At 42.8% G+C, this 16,902-nt stretch overlaps 1 protein-coding gene across 1 annotated transcript in view; it reads left to right on the plus strand.

Annotated features, from left to right (window-relative positions):
- The first annotated feature begins 9,620 nt into the window (after positions 1 to 9,620).
- Positions 9,621 to 16,902, plus strand: part of DRC1 (dynein regulatory complex subunit 1) — a 49,106-nt gene continuing 41,824 nt past the window's right edge. Inside the window, 1 exon segment of the mRNA XM_037812717.1 lies at positions 9,621 to 9,865. Within this exon segment, the coding sequence (XP_037668645.1) occupies positions 9,714 to 9,865 (152 nt within the window). The 5' untranslated portion in view covers positions 9,621 to 9,713.

A 16,902-nucleotide genomic window follows, 5' to 3' on the forward strand; every position in this document is an offset into this window, starting at 1 on the left:
TTGGTAACTGAGTATTTGAAAATAACATCAAAGTAAGTGTTGGTGTTTTTTTCCCTTTCCCGGTATTCTCTCTTTCTCAACTTTTCCCCTCTGCTCTATCTGTAAGATTACCTGATTTCAAGTTCCTGGCAATCGTTTGAGAAGAGTTAAAAGAACACCAGGGCTAAACAAAACAAAGGTCAGTGAGTTTCAAGTGTTTTTGCCACAAAGCATAATGAGAAATACTTTATATTGCAACTGAGTGTGTCTGTCTCACTGTGTGTTTTTTTCTCCCTCTCTTTCTTTCTCTTTTTCTGTGTATGAATATGCAGTAGCATATGTGGTACATTTTGATTTCCTTTTTCAGCTTTTGAAAAGTGCTGGGCTGGACCCACTAAATTGATTTCACATTCCACACTGCCTTAGATAACAAGATTTTTCAGATTCATGGATAATGACAATCTTTGGTCACAAGGTTTTTTATTATTTAAGTCCAGGTCTTGTATTGATTTCTGAGAATTCTTTGCTTATTAAGGATATTAATCCTTATCATATGTTGCAAGATTACTTTTTCTCAATCTCTCCTTTTTAATAACATTGTTTCCTGACTTTGGTGTCTTATTTAGACTTCCCTACCCAATATTCTCAAGATATTTTCACCCTTAAGAAAAAAACAACTTTTCATTTTGAAATAATTTCAAATTTACAGGGAAGTAACAAAAATAATACAAAACCAATTCAGAGAGCTCTAATGTACCCCTACCCAGATTTACTTTTACCATTTGCCACATATATCTATCTTTCTATCTATCATCTATCTATTTATCTACGTATCATCTCTTTATCTATTTTCCAAACATTTGAGAGGTCACATTTATCATGCTCCTTGAAGACTTAATACTTCCATGTATATTTTCTAAGAACAAAGATATTCATTTCTGTAACCCCATTAAGTACAGTTATCAAGTTCAAGAAACTCAGCATTGATATGATGCATATCATCTATATTCTGTTTTTTTCTAATTATTCCAATAATGTCCTTTTGGGTATTTTCTCCTCCGTTATTAGATCTGACCTAGGATCATGTATTGCATTTAATTGCCATTCTCTCTTTAGCCTTTTTTTTCTTTTCATAAATTATGGAAACATGTTCAACATAAAATTTCCCATCTCACCACTCCCAAGCTTACAGTTCAGTGGTATTAATAACATTGTAAATATTGTAGTACTTTTACCACTATCCATTACCAAAACTTTTCCATCACCCTAAGCAGAAACCCTACATTAATATTATGCATTAATCTACCCCCATCCCCCCACCTCTGTTAGCCTGTACTCCACTTTCTATGAATTTGCATATTCTAGTTATTTCATATAAGTAGAATAACAATATCCTTTTATGTCTGACTTATTTCACTCAACCACTATGTCTTGAAGGTTACATTTGCCTATGTTTTCCTGGCACTTTTGTGGTTTCAGTTTTCCACACACAACTCTATACTCTAATTGGAATTTAATTTGGTCTAAGGAATAAAGATCTTGTCTCCTTCCCTCCAAAATTTGTCCCTATATAATTAGTTGAATAGTCTGTCTCTTCTCCACTCAGTTCAGTTGCTTGGAGTGTATTGGCAAGAGCCCTAGCTTTGGAGTTTGATGGCTTGGGTTACAACACAGGCTCTGTTTCTTACTACCTGTGTAGTCTTGGGTATCCTCTCTTTCCCCATCTGTAAATTGGAGATAAAAGTCTCTGGATTGTTGTGAAGATTAAATTACAACTACATATCAAGTTCTTAGCACAGTCCCTGGCCTTGTTAGTTGTTTTATATATTAAATCCCATATACAGCTCCGTCTCTATATTTGTTATTCTGTTCCCTTGATCTGTTGGTCTTTCCTAGGTTTATACTCTGTTCTTACAGCTTTAAAACATCTCATAGAGCAAGTCCTTCCTCCACACTCTTTTTACAAGTGAACTGGCTATTTTTGCCAGTTTTCTACACAAACTTTGGAATAATTTTTTTCAAGCCTCCTGTGATGGTTAGGTTCATGTGTCAACTTGGCCAGGTGATAGTACCCAGCTGTCTGGTCAAGCAAACACTGGCCTAACAATTGCTGCGAGGACATTTGAGGCTGGTTAATAAACCAACAGGCTGGTTTATTAAATCATCAGTCAATTGATTGCAGCTGAGACCGATGAATCACCAAAGGGCGTGTCTTCCACAATGAGAGAATGCAATTGGCTGGATTTAATCCAATTAATCAGTTGAAGACTTATAAGCAAGACAGATAGAAGACCTTCTTCGGCTGCCCAGCAAAGCATTTCCTGAGGAGTTCTTGGAAGTTGCTGGTTCGTTTCCTGAGGAGTTCATCAAACACGTTCGTCAAAGATCACAGTTCATTTCCTGAGGAGTTCGTTGAAGTTGCCGGTTTGTTTCCTGAGGAGTCATCGGACATCTTTCTTGGAGTTGACAGTTTGCTGACTGCCCTACAGAATTTGGACTCGTGCATACCCACAGTTGTGTGAGTCACTTATAAATTTTATAGTCATAGACACCTCTCATTGATTCTGTTTCCCTAGGGAACCCTAACTAATACACTCCCCTCCCCAACCATCTTTTAAAAATCCTATTAAATAAAGGAAATTGACATCCTTGTTATACTGTCTTGTATCCCTGTAGACATGTGGATCAGTTTGAACACCATTTCAGCTCCCTTTCTTTTTTTTTTTCAGCTCCCTTTCAAACATGCTCTCTTGTATTTCAGAGGCTTTAAAGTTAAAACTCTTTTCCTCAGACTTTTTTGGAGCTAGAATTTAGACATGGTTTAGGTTCTATCCATTAGGTGCGCCTATGGGCCATCTGTCCCATCTACTGTCATAGGTGGCAGTAGAGGCAGTGAGGTTCTGCAGTGGCAGTTTCTTAAATAGGACACTTAGCACCCACACAGTGTGCCAGATGATGTTCTACGTTGCTTCACAGTTATAAACTCATTTAATTCTCACAAATTAAAGGACTATTAGAGTACCCCAAATATCCACCAACCACAAACAACTTGTCTAATCTTTAAAAACCCTTGCCTGGAGAGGCCAAGACTGGACATGATTTGGGCTCCCCGAATTGCAGTTCTGAGACCCCAAACATTATATAGTGTCAGAAACACTTTGGTGATCCAAAGTGTCCACCAACTTGACTCTGGATCTGCCATTGGATTGGTAACTGCAAGAGCCCCTTGAGCTCTGTCATCTCCCTGATGGCTCCGGGTTCCTGTTAGTGAGTCCTCTCAGCAGAAAACCTTATACTTTCTGGTTGAGGTTCTAGCCTTTCTTTAGGTAGCCCCTGGTAAAGAGCACTCTGAACTTTAGTTCTTCTGGTTTGTACTGGTGGCAGAAGTCCTTTTGTGTTTGTCCTTTTTGGTATACAAGGAAAAATTTCATTGTCTGGTGAGTACTCAAATGGGACTTAAAAAATTCCCGCTTTGGTATTAAGCTCTTTTCAGTGGAGTGATACCTCCTGTGCCGGTTTGGATATACTATGTCCCCCCAAAAGCCATATTCTTTAATACAATCTTGTGGGGCCAAAATTATTAATCTTTCTGATTAGAGTGTGACCTCTTGAGTGAATGTTTCTATGGAGATTTGACCCCACCCATTCAGCGTAGGTCTTGATTAGTTTACTGGAGTCCTTTAAAAAGAGCCACACAGGCCCAGACACTTGCTGATGCTGATGCTTAGAGATGCTAAGAGATGTTAGCCAGAGTTTGTTCCGGGGAAGCTGAGAGAGACAAACCCAGAGACATTTTGTAGGATGCCATTTTGAAGCACTGGAGCTGAAACACAACCTGGGACAAGCAGACGCCAGCCATGTGCCTTCCCAGGTGACAGAGGTGTACTGGATGCCATTGACCTTCTTCAGTGAAGGTATCTTCTTGTTGATGCCTTAGTTTGGACACTTTTATGGCCTTAGGATGTAACTTTGGAACCAAATAAACCCCCTTTATAAAAGCCAATCCATTTTTGGTATTTTGCATAATGGCAGCATTAGCAAACTGGAACACCTCTTGCACAAATCAATTTGACCTGTGTGCTGACTGTGAGCAATAAGATAATTATTTTGGTGGGTATGGGACAAGCATTTATTACAGCACCTGCCACCTTTTAATGAGAAGCCTTGGCTTCCAAAGAACAAGACTTGTGAATAGAGAAGGTGGTCACAGACAGGCTAGATTGACATAAGGTCACCTGCCACCTTCAAGACAATTTCTTTGCAACTAGGGATATCTGGTTGCAGGTCAGACACCTAGAGCACAGGCTGTCCTCTAGGTAAATGACTATCCCATGAAAGGCACACTGTAAAACATCACACTTGCCCCAAACCCAGACATTTCCTCTCAGTTTTAGGATTTAGGATTGCTCCCAATCAGAACTAACTAAAAGAATGGGTTTCAATCCATCCAAGAACTCTAATGGTGCACTGCCATCAACCACACCGGCTGGTTTCATGTACAAAAATTATGGTTCTGCCTCTTGTAAAATCTGATCCTGCTGGACCTGGCACACTAGAGAAAATCTTGAATTATAATGGTCACAATGAGGACTTTTTGATATGCCTAAATTTGTATATTTGCAGGCTTAACTAAAAAATAGAGACTCTAAAACTAAGAGACCTGAATGAGATACTTATTTTAATTGGTACTTGGAAGCTTTCAAACATATTACTAATTTTAAAATTGCCTCTCTTCAAGAAACAAATACTAAATTAACAAAGAGTAACAAAGACTTATCTAAGTGCATTATCATACTTCAAAATTATCCAGAACTCCTGACTCTGACAGTTCTACCCCTCCTTTAAACCCCTCCTGTTCCCACCTCTATATCCTAGCTTAGTCTAACTCCCTCCTTGTATAGCAATAAGATTTCCCAAATCCTACTGAAGACCCAATAGGTTTTGCAAAAGAATTCAATCTTATCATTCAGACTTACAAGCCTGGATACTCAGAACTTTACCAGTTAAGTCACATGACTACTGGTGAAAGTCATGCCAAAATCTGGATTGATAAAGCTAATTGGAAAAATCTCTGAAATTACTTTTCAAAACAAAAAGCTACTGAGAAACTGAGCATTCAAGCTAGCTAAGAAAATCATAAGGTCATACCTGAAGTTTTTTCCCCAAATTATTGATTGGAAAAAATCCAACAATGTACTCTGAAACTCAGTGAGTCCATATATGAATATAACAGGTTCAAAAACAACACGACCAAAGAAATCTGTTAAGCAATTCTCAGGTCTTGACCATATTAACTCTGAAACCTCAATCCTATTTAATTCTGCTTTTATTAATGACCTTTCAGAAGAAATCAGCACCCCTCTAAAACATAAACTAAAATGAGCCACCATGGAAACTAATGATTTAGTAAATCTTACAAATCAGTTGGATCACACCTTTAACAAGGCTGAGAAAAAGAAATCCTCTCAAGCTAAAGCATCGCAAATACAATTAGCACAACCTGTGAGTTTCCAATTACAGCAGCTAAATAAGCCCCCAATAAACCCTTTAGGCACCAAGGTTCAGGATACTGGTACTTGTAATTACTGTAAACAACCTGGACATCGGAAAAGAGACTGCCTCAAACTACCCAAAAACAGCCTAATGCTCTTTGCCCTCTAAGAAGGGAAGGTGCCTGTGCTGGTTTGAATGTATTATGTCCCCCAAAACGCCATTATCTTTGATGCAATCTTGTATGGGCAGACTTATCAGTGTTGATTAGATTGTAATTCTTTGATTGAGTGTTTCCATGGAGATATGACCCACCCAACTGTAGGTGATAACCCTGATTAGATAATTTCAATGGAAGCGTGGCCCCTCCCATTCAGCATGGGCCTTGATTAGTTCACTGGAGCCCTATAAAAGCTCAGACAGAAGGAGTGAGCTTGCTACAGCCAAGAGGGACACTTTGAAGAATGCACAGGAGCTGAGAGAGTAACTGCAGCTGAGAGACACATTTTGAAGATGGCCGTTGGAAGCTGACACTGACATTTTGGAGAATGCTATTTTGAAATACAACCTGGGAGCCAGCAGACGCCAGCCACATGCCTTCCCAGCTGACAGAGGTTTATGGATGCCATCGACCATCCTTCAATGAAGGTACCCTGTTGCCTTGAACACTTTATGGCCTTAAGACTGTAACTCTGTAACCAAATAAACCCCCTTTATAAAAGCCAATCCATTTCTGGTATTTTGCATTCCGGCAGCATTAGCAAACCAGAACAGTGCCTTTCAATGTGACTGCTAGGGCTGCCCTGGGAAATGTCAGAGGTTTTTCCAATTTTCCATGTCACATCTTTAGGTGAAATAGATCTGATACTTGGAAGTGAGAATTTATGGTTTTAATAGATATGGGGCCACCTTCTCTGTCTTTACAAGGCACTCAATATTTATTAGTCCCCTCTGCCCCACATCTTCTTGGGAAGGATTTCCTTGGATTATCCCACTCCCAAAAGGTGGAAATTAATTTGGAATTCTTAGAACCAGATTCAACAGAACAGATTAAGAAATTAAATCCCTTACATATGCCTGTCCTTTCACTCAAAGAAATAAAATTTAAACACCAAGTTCTTTTAAATACTGTTCCAACTCATTTATGGTCCACTTTGCCTACTAAGGGCCACCTAACCTGACCCAGGGCCTCCTCCTAGACCTTAACTGAATCCAAAGCTTTCTACCTTTCCCTCCTCCCAAGACTAAAAGTCAATTAATAGGATTTTGTAGGCCTTTCAGGATACTGTAGAAATAGGAGTCCTAATTTTTCTTTGGTGGCTCAACCACTGTGTGCCTTTCTTAAAGCTGAACAAATTGAGCCCCTTATTGGGGAAGAAACTAGTCAAAATTTCTTCAAGGGAATAAAGCGTAGTTTGCTCAGCACTCCCACTCTAGGGCACCCTAATTACAAATTAGCCTTTTTTCTCCTTGTCCACAGAATGAGAAGGGAATGCCTTAGGTTTCCTTGCACAAAAGCAAAGAAACCAACATAGACTTCTAGGATATTATAGCCAGCAATTAGATACCATAGCCAAGGGACTCCCCCCTTGCATAAGGTCCATTGCTGCAGTGGGGAAACTTTTAGAATCAATTGAAGAATTAATCATGGGATCTCCCTTAACTATTTATGTCCCTCATTCTACTGAAGCCCTTCTTAATTCTCATCACATTCAACATCTGTCTCTTTTGTAAGACGTTAATCTTACAAAATTGTCTTACTTTCCCCTCCCAATGTCTCTTTTATTGGGTGTCACAACTTTACTTCCTATTATTTCTGACAAAATTTTTCTGGACTGCATAGCTTTAACTGACTAATTATTAAAATAGATTCTTTAATATTAAATTTATTATTAAATCTATTTCTTGTAAAATAGATTTGCAAGAAATTCCAATTAATAATGTAGATGTTATCTGGTATACAGATGGTTCCCACCTTAAAGATAACTCAGTAATCTATTATGTTGGATATGCTATTACCTCTAAAAAACAAACAACAGAAACAAATTCCTTACCGGATCCTACATCAGCCCAGCAAGTTGAACTTTTGGCTCTGTATACTTGCAGAAGGAAAAACAGCAAATATATACACTGTGGTAGCCATATGCTTTTGGGGTTGTTCATGATTTTTTGAAGGCCAATTAGAGTATCCCAAATATCTATTGACCACAAAAAACTTGTCTAATCTTCTTTAAAAACCCTTGCCTGGAGATGCCTAGACTGGACATGATTTGGGCTGCTACTTGAAAACTGTGTTCCCCAAACTACATATCTAAGACTCCAAATAAATGCCTTTGTTGTCTTGTAGTAAGCTGTTAGTTTATTTCTTGGTTGACAGTACCTATTATTAATTTTTGAGTGGTATGATGTGGTGTAATTTTATCTTTTCTTTTTTATATATACTTTTCTGCTTTGCTTAAATGCTGAATAATGAGCATGTGTTATTTTTTAACTCAACTGTAAAATTGTTTTAACTGAAACAAGCATCTATTTAACAACAACAAAAGACAGTGCACAAAACCTCTAGGATCATTGGTACATGGACTTTCAGAGAAACCACGTGGGGATAGCTTTAGGGTCAATATCTTATTGATCATTCTCCATGGGTTTTTATGGTACCTTTGCTCTCTCACCTATCTTTTGTGTAACAGCTGATTCCCACAGACCTTCTCTTTTCCCCAGTTTCAGACATGGACCTACATACACACTTGCCTCTCACTTCCTCTCATGAATGGCAGAAATGAGGATCAGGACCTGGAAGTTTGTGTTCAGAGCTGTGCCTTGCTCCTCTAATTCATGACCTCTAGGAAAGTTTAACACTCAAGGTTACAATCAAGCAAGATAGATTTGGCCCTGTAACCTGGAAGCACTCCCCACACCTCCAACACCACCTAGCCAGATATTGGACAAGGGTCCAAGAACTGTTGGACTTTAGCACACCTAAAACTCTCCAGCCTTTGAAGACTGGGGAAACATGCTTTAAAAAAAGTATACTCCATTTATCTCTTGGTGGATTTCACTCACAAAGGACTTTTGTTTTCCTGGTCTTCTTTGCCCTTACAATTACCTGTGAATTGAGGAGGCAGAAGGTATCATTTAATAGTTGGAGATATGGTTCTCAAGTTGTGACTTGCCCAAGACTCCAGGGCAGGGCTAGGACTAGGACCCACATTTTCTTGCTACTCATCCAAGGCCCTTTCCTATTTTCTCACAAGGGATAAGACCCTGTCACATGTTACCCATATTTTTTTTGGAAACAGAATCACTTTAACTCTCAATAAGAACACTATTTTCACTGAGTATGTGACACAAGACACCCAGGAAATAGTGCCTTTTCAAGGGGTGTGCTTGAGACTTTGTGCTGCTTTTGTACGCTTTTTACTCTTTTCTCCCCCCACTCCCTCAACTCCTTACTGTTTTCCTCCTCTCTCCCTTTCTTCTTTCTGTGGTTGTAATATGTGGTTGAAGGTGGTGATGGCGGGATTGTTCCAGGTTACAGCTCTATTGAAAACACCTACAGAAGACAACCCCTTGCTAGATATACATACATTGACAGCAGGATGGTTTCACATAGAGCAGATTGTAGCCTGAAGGCAAAGTAGGGGCTTAAAAGAAAACGGTTGGTTGTGAAATACTTCAGCTCCAAGTTTCCAAAGAGGCGACAGGCTGAGAGCAGACTTTCTCTGCACGCTCCCTGAGGAAAGGACAACTCCTGCGTCGTTAGCCTGGGCACAGGGACTGGCAAATAGTAGGCGCTCAATTATAGCTGATGAATCTGATGTTGAATATTCCTTTGACGAACGAACGATGAATCGATCATCAGGGCAGCAAATGATGAGCCACAACTTGGACAGCTCTTTGGCCTTCCGGCCTCCTGCTGACCTGCTATACCCACAAGCCGTCTCTGTTAACACAGCAGGGCCTTCGTCGGGCGGCAAGGCAGTCTCACACCCTAACTGCAGGAGAAGACAACCGACGCCCCCTTTTTTTTGGCGGGGGTGGGGGTGGTGGAGAGGTGGGCATGCGCACATAATTCCTGAAAAAATAGCCTCACTAGTGGGCGGGATCTAAAGGGCTGCGCGCGCAGCCGCTCCGGCTACCGGTCAGGTGACTGTTTTTCCCTGGCAACGGCAGGCTCTTGGCGACGGCGCGGTGGTCTGCCCGGCGTCCTGGCGGAGCTTCCTGGAGGCCGGGAGCCTGCTGCCATGAATCCGGTATCCCTGGGGGTCCTGGAGGAGAAAGAGGAGGAGCACGTATCCACCCCGATTCTCGGACCCTCTATCTATTCTGACAACCCTCAGGAGCGGATCCAGGCCCGGCGCCTCCGCATTGCTGCGCGCCTGGAGGCCCGGAGGCGGTGAGCGGGGTCGGGGCGGGCCCTGCAGCGGAGGGCCGGGGCCTGGACTGCGGGGTGCGGCTTCCCCGGCGTCCGCGCTCCTCCGGTTAGGGGTCGGTGCGCCCCAAGTGTGAGCGAGCCTTGTTTCTTAACCGTATAGAAAACATTTCGTCCAGAAGGTTCAAGCAAGTTTTGGGATATTAAAGCGTGGAACACGCTGGAGTCAAGGAAAGAATCCATCAGCACTTGCAGAGAGCCTGCTACGCCAGGCACTGAGCGCAATATCCGGAGGGCTTGGGAGATCCGCGACCGGCCTGCAAGGAGTTTGCAGCCTCATAAGCTTCTTTCTCCCTCTCCTCCTTCCCTCCCACTCTTCCTGCTTTCCCCAAGTGTTCACTTCGTTTGGCAAATGTGCTAGTCACCCCTCAGGCGGTGCGGAAAGTGGGTGAAGTCAGCGTCCACCCGTGGAGGTGGTGGAATACACAGCAAAAGTAACGAGCACTAAGTGTCAAGTGCTGTAACAGAGGCGTAGGAATGGCGACGTAGGAGCACAGGTTGGAGGCACCTTGGCCCAGCCATTGGTAGGTGTGGCCATGGAAAGCTTCCCAGAGATTTGAGGTGAAAGTGCCCTGAGACCTTAGTGTTCAACAAGTGTTCACTGAGTGTCTCTCGTGTGCTAGAGATGCAGCAGGGAACAAGTGAACACGACTGAAGCTTACGCCCTAATGTGTTGGGCAGGGATAATACAGACAATAAATAAGCAAACCCACAGTGTGCCAGATGTTAAGGGCTATGGAGATACAGTGGGGTCTAGGAGATAGGAAAGGTGGTATGATGGGGAGGGGTTCCTGTTTTCTGAAGGATGTTACAGGAAGGCCATACTGAGGTGCCACTTAAGTAAAGAGCTTAAGGAAGTAGTGGAGCAAGCCTTGTGACTAGCTGGAGGAAGAGTGTTCCAGGCACAGAATATAGGGGGCCCAAGGACCCTGAATGTGGCAGGTGAAACAGCAGAGAGGTCAGGATGGCTGTAGCAGAGGTAGAGAGGGAATGTGGTTGCAAATAAGTCTGGCAGATTGATTGGTGGCAGTGATGGTGGTGCCAGTGGTGTCAGGGCTTGGCTTTCACTGAGTGGGTTGGTAAGCTTTGGAGGGTTTGAGAAGATCAAGGATCAGATTTACCTTTAAAAAGGATCACCATGGCTGCTGTGGGGAGAAGGGACTGGTGGGGGTGGGGTGGGGAGGTGGTTAGGAAGGGAGCCTTTGGAAGACTTCTGTGATAATCCAGGTGACAGGTGATGGTAGCAGTGGAGTTGGGGAGAGTGGTCAGACTGTGGATGTGAAGTATTTTTCAGGACAAGCCAACAGGGTTTACTGCTGGGTTAGAGGTGGGATATGGACAAAAGGGAGGTCTCAAAAATTCTCAAAAGTTTGTTGCCTCAGCATCTGGGAGAAGAGAGTTTCCATTTACTAAGCTGAGAGAATTTCAGGTTCGGGGAGGGGGGAGAAGAATTGGGAGTTTTGTTTTGGACACATTCGGTTTTAGAGACCTGTTATACCTCTAAGGGGTCCCAGGATCAGAGAGAGAACTTCTAGTTGGGACAATCAGGGTGAACTTTCAAGTTGCATCCTGTAAGATGTGATTTCCTTTAGACAAACTACTTGAGATGGCTCTAGAACAATGACACACACAGCTCATCTCCTATTTGCAGTAAAGAAAGAGCTGTCTGATAATGAGACTGGATGTGGTGACTTGCAGAAACCAGTTTTGTTTCACAAAGTCATCCCTTTTCCTTTGTTACACTTAAATATTTTTATAAGTGCTTTACTATACATCTTCTCACTTGGTCTTCAGCCTTCTTGAGGAGTAGGTAGACCAAAGATTATCCCTCCTTTCCCCCTATTTTATGTAAAATAAAGTACAGAGGACAAGAAAGCCAACAGAAGGAAATGTATAATATAGAGGGAAAGATATGAAAATATGAATCAAAACATTGAAATTGTGATACATAATCATTTTACAGTTAAAGGCTATTGTGTTGAGTTTTTGAGCAGGCACCATGTTGTTGACTGAATGAAGGCGCCTTTGGGCTTGCTCTTAGATTCAGTGCTTCTGCTGCTGGGAGTGGCCACTGCAGGAGGAAATGAAGGGTTTCCTGTCTTTTTTCCAGAGAGGCTGATTAGATGTCCAAGGACTTGAAACCATGGAACTACATTTGCTCCAGAGACTGTCCCATCTCCGTAGAGATGCAGCAGGTGTCTCTGTGAGGTGCAGAAGGCATTGAAGCCTGCATTTTGCTTTATGTGCAGCAGACTTGGGCAAGTCAAGAAAGGACCATGGGACAGAACTTGACCATTGCTAGGTTGATGGGTTTTTAGCATGTTGCATCAGTCTCAGTCTTTCAGGAAGCAGAAGCTGAGATGTAAGGGGTACAAGGGGTTATTGGGGGCCCATGGCCTATGAAAGGGAAGAGGAAAGAAGCAGGGTTTGACAGGGAAAGCCTTCCCACTGTGATGCACATCTGATACCTCGGAAAGGAAAGGGAAGAAGCATATTTGGACAGAAAGAGTCTTAGATTAACATACAGTTCTGACAGGGTCTTGGCCAACCCAGCAAGGAGCTCTGGAGAGAATATTGTCAGTTTAGGTGTTCCATGTTGGGCAGAACATGAGCACCCCTGTTATGCTCAGTCATTGGCTGGGAGCTGCTCAAGCAGAGATGCTAATGGCACCCCTCCGTGGCTGCCACTGATCGTCTCTTGTCCTATGGGGATCCCTTTCTCCATCCATTTTTTGGGGGGCAATGTCTCCAAGATCTTCCCGAGGGAGAATTTAGAAGAGGGAGATAAGTGACATGAACCACAGCCTGTGCCATTTGCATTTGGCCTTGGGGCCACAACTGGCTTCATCCTTTCCTTTCTCTGTTGCCCACTGTAAATTCACCTTGACCTCAGCTATCACTTCTGCTGGTCTCAGTGGCTCAGCTGGTTGTGACACTCACCCTCACTACTGAAGGATCTGAGACCCTGATCACCATATCCTATTTGGGCCACAGTCCATTTGCACTCACAATTGGAAGGTAAGTACCAAGAGGCACCCAAGTGGACCAACTGAGTTCCACACACATTCCTTCTTGCCCCCGTTATATAACAGCACGGTTTACACGATGCTGTTCTGTTTTCCTGTTGGTCAGGGCCAGTTGCCCTGCCAAGATAGTGACTCCTCTTCTTACCTGTTGGTCCCTGGGCACAAGAATCCAAAGTGCCCAGGTGGCCATTGTAACTTGTAGTTCAGTGGGATCCTTCCTCTATCTCCTGGCAAAGTGTCCCCCTTTGAAGACTTCTCACCTTGCAGAGACCAGAGTTCAGGACACAGGAAGCAATAAATCCCCCAGTGGGTCATTGCCAATGACGGCAAGTGGTGCCACTCCTGCTTCTACCCCATGTATTTGCAGACCTGGAAAGACAGAGCCATATAGAAGACTCTGAATCAGTGCAGTTATTGCATCCTGGAGGATGCACCCTGTTCTCTAGAGTATTGCCTCTGAGCTGATGCTTCAGCAGCACCTTCAGGAGGCCATTCCAGCCCTGTCAGGTGGCTGATTCTCAGTGGTGCAATATGTCACAGGACCAGTAGTTCCCATGGTTATGCATCCACTTCTGCACCTCCTTTGCTGTGAGTTGGGTCTCCTGTTCATATGGTATATTGTGTGGGATTCTCTGAAGTGAGGATCACCATCCTCAAGTCCTGGATAGAGGTGCTGGCTGAGGCTCTGCAGGTCACTTGTCTTTCCACGTAAAGTTCTTGAGCAGGCATACCGCATGAAGCTCTGTCATTGGGGAAGATTTTTCATCACTCTGTCTCAAGGCCATCCCTGAGTGTGGCTGTCGTGGTGGCTACTACCCACTGTAAGCCTGAACCCACATGCAGAGCCAACCAGTCCATAAGCTAAACTTGGGTTCTTACCTTCTTCCCTTATCTGGTCATAGGGAACTCCTCCTTAGCTGAGGGGTGGGCTGTGGGAGGGGCATTGGTGCAACCGTGGAGGGGGATGTGGGGTCTGGGCAACCTTCTCAGGCTCCATCTCAGAGCTCTTGTTTTCATCCTAAGATGGATTGCCCCTGGGCCAGACTGACTTTATGACCTGGTAGATTTGACAGAACCCAGCTCTTGATGGGCAGTTCTGGATGCAGGGCCACCGGTGTCCCTTGTTCAAGTGTTCACTGTCCACCAGGGCTCAGTAGCATGCCAGAAGCTGTTTCTTAACAAGTACGTAATTCTAGGGTGCAGATGGCATAGCCACACTCCAGAATTCCAGGGCCTGCACTGTAATTCTGCCACTAGAGTTTGCCATAAACTCCACATGGTATCTTTTCCACCACTGACACTCCCAGCACGCTGGGGTCTGCTAGATCATGTGGCACAAGTGGACTGGCTGCTTGCACCATGGCCTGGGCCTGGTTCACAGTCCTTTCCTGATAAGGCATCACTCAAAGCTGGCAGCTGGTATATGGGCCAGAAGACTATTCCTGCTATTCCTAAGTGTGGAATGTATTACCTCTGGGACCTGAAGGAACTAACTATGCCTTGTGTTTCCTTCTTTGTGGTAGAGTATGCAGGATACAATGATCTGTTTATCACTTTGGTGGGTGGCCCAAGCATGCCCCCAAACACTGAACCTCTAACTTCAGTGATGTGGTGAGCCCCTGAATCTTCATTGAGTTTATCTCCCACCCTCTGCAGCACATGTATTTTACTGAGACCTGAAGCGTGCTGGCCATCTCTTGCTCAGGCTGCTGGCCATCTCTTGCTCAGCCTGCCTGATCACCATAATGTCATTGATGTAATGCAGGGGTCACCAAACCTTTTCTATAAAGTGTCAGATTGTGGGTCATATGCTCTGATCTCTGTCTCAACTACTCTGCCATTGTGGTGTGAAAGGATGCTATTAGAAGGAGTGTTTAGGGAACAAAATAGAGCACTTGGAAATTAAAAATATGATAGAAATGGAAAATGATAGGAGGGTTGGAAAATAATGGTGATGAAATCACCTAGGAGTTGAAAGAAAAAAGAAAGGGAAGAGGAGGGGAGAGGAGGAAGGAAGGGAGGAGAGAGAGAGGGAAGGAGGGAGTAGAGAAAGAGATTTTTAAAAAGTAAAGAACTAGTCCAGGAGATCTAGTGTTTCCTTTCTAGATCCAGAAAGAAAGGCCAGCAAAAACAGACGGAAGGAAATTATCACTGAAATAATTCAAGAAAATTTCTCAGAACTGTAAAACATGAGTTTCCTGATTGAAAGGGACCACCTGATTGAAAGAGTATGGCACAGTGGATGAAGACAGACCCACTTCCAAGGCACCACTGAGAAGTTTCAGGACACTGAGAACAAAGAGACGGTCCTATGAACTTCCGGAGTAGGTGGGGATATCCCACACAAAGAAAGAATTGAGAAACAGAATTACTTCTCAGATAGCACCAATGAAAACTAAAGACAATGGAGCAATTCCCTCAAAATTCTGAAGGAAAAATATTTCCAATCTAGAATTCTAAACCCAATCATCAATTAAGTTCTAATTTTTACAGTCCTGAGAAAGGGCTGTGATTGGCCAGGAGGTGGGGCATTCAAGAAAGTGACAGCTCCCATTCATACCACGTGTTTTGTGTCAGTGCTGGGGAAGCAGTTTCCCAAAAGAGGGATTCAGCTCCCTGAAGAAGGGAGATGTGTATCACCACAAACCTGAGAAAGAAAGTCTGGGACAGCTCCTTTGGGGAGTATGCTAGGACAGGGCTGAACAACAGAAATATGTTGTTTTTTTCCCCCCCTTTTAATTCCATTCATTATTTCTTCACACTGTTCCCTATCCACTTTCCCTACCAACTAATGGAATTGATAAAATCTTTAATCTTTTATTTATATTAGGTAAAATTTCATGACTTGTACAATCAAATCTAAAATCAGCCACATAATGTATCTTAAACTTTTCTAGGAGCCACATTAAAAAAAGTAAAAAAGAAACAGGCAAAATTAATGTTAATAATTTATTTAATATAAATATTATTTCAACATGAGTCAATATAAATTATATCAATGAGATATTTTCATTTATATTTTTCTAAAATGCATCTGGTGTGTATTTTACACTCAGTGCATCTCAATTCGGATGAGCCACGTTTCAAGTGCTCAGTAGTCATGTGTGGCTAGTGGCCACCATATTGGACATCGCAGTACTAGACAGTCAAAAATGATCAGTAAAAGGCAGCAGTAAGATTCATGCTGCAACTAGACTCCATAGAAGATCCGGTTTGCACAGTTCTTTTTCTTTCTGAAGCACTGACGTTTGCTCTGGGAAGAAGTTGTAAGGAATTCTTTAGTTAGAGTTGGTAATTAGTTGGTGGTCAAAGTAGAAAGTCAAGGGAATGAGAACATTTTGGGGGGTGATGAGAATACCGTTAGCCTGGGAAGGTCTGAAGAACTGAGTTAAATGGAATGATTAGTTTTCTTAGTAAAGACAAAGGGCAGGTTCAGTAAGTGATGAAATAACAAGGGAAAAGGGTTTCAGTTAGTTTGGGAGTAGGGAAGGTAACTTAGCTCTGTGTCTTAAAGATGGTGTAACACTGTGTAGGGCTGTGCTGGACTTTGAACAAAGGGAGTGGAGTGGGAGTGGTTGTTAGAAAAAGTTAAGAGAGAAGGAGAAAACGGGGTCTGCTTGTTTCACTATGGATGTTCAAGTCAGGAGATGATGGATTCACTTTTCTTAAGGAAGTATCAGGAGTCCTTGGCCACTGTGTGCTGGAGGACAGAGTGGGATCCTTTGATATGAGAGGTGTGGGACTTGGCTGGGCCATCCCCCATGCCTCCTCCAAAGAAGTCCCTAAATAGGAATCTTACGTTTCCCCATCCTCTCTAGTCTTATTTTCTGATTAAATACACACACACACCCATGTTATTTGTAGAATTCCTACAATACAAAAGTGTATAAAATAGAAAAAGAAGTCCTCAGTAATTCATTCCCTTTCCTTAAACAACTACTCTTTATCTATTTTTCATATATCCTTCCAGATATT

Source organism: Choloepus didactylus, chromosome 20, assembly GCF_015220235.1.
Source record: "Choloepus didactylus isolate mChoDid1 chromosome 20, mChoDid1.pri, whole genome shotgun sequence".
Taxonomy (NCBI): domain Eukaryota; kingdom Metazoa; phylum Chordata; class Mammalia; order Pilosa; family Megalonychidae; genus Choloepus; species Choloepus didactylus.